The sequence below is a fragment of the Sinocyclocheilus grahami genome, unplaced genomic scaffold, assembly GCF_001515645.1.
Source record: "Sinocyclocheilus grahami isolate Dianchi unplaced genomic scaffold, SAMN03320097.WGS_v1.1 scaffold29.1, whole genome shotgun sequence".
Lineage (NCBI taxonomy): Eukaryota > Metazoa > Chordata > Actinopteri > Cypriniformes > Cyprinidae > Sinocyclocheilus > Sinocyclocheilus grahami.
In genome coordinates this window covers 2,173,130-2,179,043 of record NW_015505208.1, presented here as the reverse complement: position 1 = coordinate 2,179,043, position 5,914 = coordinate 2,173,130, and the positions used below count along the sequence as shown (strand labels likewise).

Here is a 5,914-nt window from a genome sequence, read left to right as displayed (position 1 = left end):
TGACAGCTGTTGCATTTCTTTTCACTCTTCCTGACTTTTGTTAAGCCTTTAAACCCTACCTTAAAAATGAACAAATAAAACCGTTCAGAATTCTAAATTGCTGCCATATAATTAATGTGATTGTCACAATGTTCATTCTAAATATAATTACATTATTAATGTTCTAAACTAGTCATGATGAGATCCTCTCAAAATACACAAAACAATATAAAAAGGCAATTTACTGAGGGCAATTAAAATAGATGCTGCTTCAAAATATACCACATTTAAAATGCCTTCTATGATATGTAGTATATGATTATATGTTTTATTTTATAATGTGGTTAGATTAAATTGTGCTCAGGACTATTATAGTTAACTACTACTAAAACCATATTTTTACTTGAAATAAACTTTAACAAAAAAAATTCAACTTTCAGATAGATTCAAATAATTGTTTTTTCAGCATTTCTCATTTTCATTTAACTTGATGTAAATAAAAAATGTATAGAAATATAAACAATTAAAAATAAAATGACAAAAACAAAATTACTAAAACTTTAATATATATATATATATATATATATATATAATATTTAAAAACTATAACAGAAATATTGTAGAATACAAAAACACACACTGCCATCTATGAAATCATTGAATTATATTATTTAATAAACTTAAATATTACAATCTACCTACTTGGCAATGTTTTGCAAAACATGTGTATTATGAATTGAAATGATAGGCTAGCCCTGTTTTATCCGTGTTTCTGCTAGGCGGCGCTCTTCACTTTTTTGTAGTCCGATGCCACGCCACAGCGGATCGTAAGCGACCCTGCAATATTGCGTCACAGCTGCCTAGCCCACATTAGTTTTTAGAGCATTCTTATTGGCTACACGACGCATAGCTCACACAATACTTCATTCTTATTGGCCAGACGGCCCGTCAGTCACGATGTTGACAGGGCAGTTGACGTAATCATTTCAGTAAATCAAGGCATTCATCCATGTCCTGAGCCTGCGAGAGGAACGGCCACCAGCATCAGCCTAACTAAATATATCAGAAACGCAAGCATCTTGCGCGGCGCCGGAGAATGAAACGCAGCTATAATGGGTGTATATAACAAAAAAGGAGCTATTCAAAACTTAACCGTCAGTCTTTTTTGATTTTTGCTGCTGGTTGTAACGTTAGACGTCATTGGAGAATTGGCACCGTGCAGGATTTCTATGCTGTTTTAGTCGTCTACGTGTGGATATATAGCGGTGAGTGCCGTCTTTTCTGAAATATGATTGTAATACTTGTACATTTGCGTTTGAGCACACATCGCCCGAGTCGCGTTTGGGAATGCGAATGGATGTTTACCGAAATGTTTTGCTTGTTTTTGCAGCTGACTGCTTCAGCGAAACTTAATTGTGGTGTTATACACTTAATATTATTATCTTTTTACTGATAATTGAAAATATATGTTCAAAACGACAAAACCATATGAGGGTTATGCAAAGAAAGTCACCGAGTTCATAGAAAGATGTGTCCGAATTAGTGATGGGGAGTTCGGACATTTCCACGAATCGGTTCTTTTGAACAGGTACCGGCTCAGAAATGTACACCATATTTTCGTTCTGTCATCCCACTTGTCGTTTTCGGCTGATTACGGATCGGCTGGTTACTGATTGCGAAAACGATTTTCGGTTGATTCGGTCAGAGTGTACATTTTGATTCCAGAACCGCTCGGACCGATTTAATTCGTGACAGAGTCGTTTGGAGAACCGGTTCCCAACAGAGATCCGATTCAAAAGAACGGTTTGTTCTCAAATCGGACATCGTTACGTGAGACCAATAAAGGAGGCGACATCATAAGATTGCAATATAACACTTAAATTAGTGCTTTTTAGATTAGTCAAACGTCTTGATTAGTTTTATCTCTGTAGCGGATCATTAGAAGTGCAGCTATGGCAACGCCGGATATGTTGTCAATATCTAGTCTCCGTTATTAAACACTGAAACATAAACGTTTTGTTATGTTGTTTTTATTGTTTTAGTATCATTAACTTCAATGAAAATATATGGAAGAGTAATTGTTTGTTCTTTTTCCTCCCTGAAGTAGACATACTTATGTTTTCTCCGGCAGATTGAATTTCATGGGCGTATGCCTTTAATTCAATGAATGACTAGAAGGGCAAGGATTAAAACATCATCTTTTTTGGGGGTCATGTGACTGAATAGCGGACTGTTCATTGTTCTGTCACACTCAATAGAGTTGAACTTCAAGAATAATTGCTGGATTGACAGATTCGTTGTAATCCACAGCCGGTCGATAAAACCCAATACTTAATAACATATGTCACGCCCATAAGTGATACATGCATTTTTAGAGGAGCAGACAGGCGTTATGTGTCAGTGCATGCGTTTTGATATGTCATAACGGTCGGGTGTCATTTAGTCAGATGTGTTTACTAGTGTAATTTAGTGAGCGTGTGAATAGGCCCAGCCCTGCTGCTGCAGGCGAACGGCAGCCATGTTTATGAGTCCGTGAAGGAACCATCTAATATTCCTGATAATCTGTATCTGTGTGCTGGATATTTACCTTATGGTATTACTTTTGACCACCGGACATTTGATATGTTAAATGGGTTGTTGACGTATAACAAATTAGTTCCTGGACATTTTTATATTAGATATTAGGATTTTTGCTTAAAGGGGTCATATGATGCGATTTCAAATTTTCCTTTCTCTGGGAGTGTGACAAGTTCTTGGTGCATAAAGAAGATCTGTAAAGTTGCAAAGACTAAAGTCTCAAATCCAAAGAGATAATGATCTTTAAAATAGCATCATATACACTTTCCCTTGTATGCAAATTTTAAAGGGGTCATATCTTGGTCCTGTGATAACATTTCTTTCTTTATTTTTTCTCTACATTTTAATACTTTTAAAAAAAAAATTTTGTTAAACATTCTGTTATACTACTGCTATACTATACACTTTAAATGGTCCTTTGATAGAAATATTTTTTATTGTATAATATTCTATATTGTACGTCATTTTGCTAAAAAATATTTGGATGAAACTGCTTTAAATATCAAGTCACCTGCCCAAATATTACCTGTGCTGATGTTGAAGGAAAACGAATTGTTTTATTCAACCATCAGCATTCCTACAGTCATGGAAAAGAGATTTTGCAGGAGAAAGACATGCGTACAGCCTGAAGGTGGACATTTTCGTAGTTTTATTAGAATTGTACTTGCTAAAAAATGATGAACTATCAATCAGAAGGCAAGAAGGCATGTATACAATTTAGTTTTTTGATCATGTTGTTGATAATTTAGAGGCTTCAGACATTCATGTATCAATCATGATGTTGTAGGCTTTAAAGGGTTAAAGTCATTGAAGTCGCAATGGCTAATATTCTTTTATCCAGCTATAAATTGTAACAATTTAAAATAATTATTCAAATGTAATATCCAGTAATTATAAGCGAATCGAAAAGTCATGAAATATCATTGGTTGAAAGCTGTGGGAACCCTGTATCATCTTTTTCTTTTATGTTTATTTTTGGCATGCTGTAATTTAAGAAAATCTTCTCAAATGCCACATAACCTCTAGCGTCATTGCATAAATGATGTTATGGTGCATTCAGATCTCTTTGGAGGTCTTGTTTACTCAATGGAATCTGATGAGATATTTCTGGATAACTTCAGTCAAATGTGTTCTTGTACCTTTAGCCTAATAGCTGTGGCACTGAAAAACATTCTGTTTCTTTTTGTAGGAGAACATTCTGTGGGTTTAAATCACAACAGCTTCAACCATGTCTGGCGCCTCAGTGAAAGTGGCTGTCAGAGTGCGGCCCTTCAACTCAAGAGAGACCAGCAAAGAATCAAAATGCATAATACAGATGCAAGGGAACTCCACCAGTAAGTATATACTTGTCTCTATGACTCTTATACTTTGTTTGATTTGCAAGCTTCTTATATTTGGTCACGTGTCTCCAGACAAGGTGGTTCTAGTTTATGCTTTTGGCTTTAGGATATGAGATGCTCAGAGTGAAATAGTGTTGTAGATTTATTGGATATCTGCACCATGAGTGACCGATAGGAAGAATAGAAGTGGAATTGATATTCTGTTTGAAACTAAAAGGAAAGAAGAGCCTCTCTGTGTGAAATCCCCTTCTTTTAGAAACATGAGAGAGAATTTCTGCCTGAGGGACCTTAGTGTGTTGAGCTGCAGAGTATGAAGATACTGTGTGTCTTCAGCTCAGGTCTCTTGTTCTTCAGTTCTGCATTAGTTTAGTGGTATAGGAAGGGAGAGCCAGTGAAAGGAATTTCACTGAGTTGATGTTATCGCCCGTATTTTGGATGCTATCATTATTGCAGCCTAATGAAGAAGAACGTGTGACCACACATCAAAAAATCATGAAACCTTTGAATCAAATAGTTGAAATTCTGTCCTAAGAGTTTTAGGCTACATATCATTATGATGATAACATTTGACACGTTTGTTGGAAATAAATGCATAAATGAATCGGTTCCCTGAGTGTAGGCCTAACTCTGCATAGCGTATCAGATGTTTTTTGGACAGCATATGGGTTGTTAATGTCCATTTGCCAGCGGTGAGTCATCGTGATTCATCACTCTTTTTTTGAACAAGGTATATAGGAATCTGGACCTATATATCCTTTTAAGCTGGAATGATAGCATGTTAATGATAAACTTCATGTCTAGGGGTTTTAAATCTAAGGAACGATGTAAATGAATTAAATGTAAGAGTTGGAGCTTATGTTTGGTTTTATTGAAACTTTAAACCTGTTTTGGTTTTAATTAAAGCTGTGTATCCATGCACATTTCCTGATTCGTTTCATTTCACAAGCTTTTATTTTTGTTCTGATTTTGATGAGATACTTCTAACATACTCTGCTGTTCAAACGTTTGGGATTTGGAAAGATTTAAAAAAAAAAAAAAGTCTTTGTAAGGAGTGTCTTATGCTCAACAAGGCTGCATTTGATCAAAAATGCAGTAAAAACTAGGGATGCACGATATTAGATTTTTGCCGATATCCGATATGCCGATGTTTTTCAACTCATTTTGGCCGATGTCGATACCAATATATTTCCTTTTGTTTGGAAACAACACCAAGTCTCTCCTGTGCAGAAATTATAAACAAATGATTTTTAATTTTTGTTAGTTTTTAAAGGGGTCATATGATGCGATTTCATTTTTTCCTTTCTCTTTGGAGGGTTACAAGCTCTTGGTTCATAAAGAAGATCTGTAAAGTTGCAAAGACTTAAGTCTCAAATCCAAAGAGATATCCTTTATAAAAGTTCAGAGTCAGCCACACCCCCCTAAAAACGGCTCGTTCGAACACACCCCCACATATCTACCTCACTATGTGGGAAGATTTGCATAACGCCACCCAAATGTTCACGCCAAGAAAGAAGGCATAACTTTTATTCTCACTGTAGTATTGTTGCCGGTGCCGCCATGTCCTGAAGACGCTGTGTGGTTCGTTGTGAAAGCGAAACTACTTTGTTTGGTCTTCCAAAAGAAGACGATATCCACTTCGTCATGCCTAGAGCTGATCTGTGCTGGTCGCTGAGGGAATACATCAACTTAGTGCTGTGGATGGCCGGATCGGCTTTCACCGTTTTCACCGCTCCTTTGCCGGGACCGCCGTTCTCGACCCCGCCGCCTCAGCTCACTCTTGCCCGGCTTCAGCTCACGCGAAGCCGGGGCTTTCGCTTACGCTAGGCCGCTGTGTTTTTCGTTGTGAAAGCGAAACTACTTTGTTTGGTCTTCCAAAAGAGGACGATATCCGCTTCGTCATGCCTAGAGGTGATCTGTGCTGGTCGCTGACGCCGGCACAAGGACTGTTTACTGATCCTGGGAGAGTAACATTAGACTAAAATGCCGGCAGTTCTGACTCACGTAAGTACGTAAGTACA

The 5,914-nt window shown here is 37.0% G+C and overlaps 1 protein-coding gene across 1 annotated transcript in view; it reads left to right on the top strand.

Moving 5' to 3' along the window:
• The first annotated feature begins 986 nt into the window (after positions 1–986).
• kif1b (kinesin family member 1B) overlaps positions 987–5,914 on the top strand; it is an 82,920-nt gene continuing 77,992 nt past the window's right edge. Inside the window, exons 1-2 of the mRNA XM_016257018.1 lie at positions 987–1,244; positions 3,746–3,890. Of these exons, the coding sequence (XP_016112504.1) occupies positions 3,785–3,890 (106 nt within the window). The 5' untranslated portion in view covers positions 987–1,244; positions 3,746–3,784. The remainder of the gene's footprint in view (positions 1,245–3,745; positions 3,891–5,914) is intronic.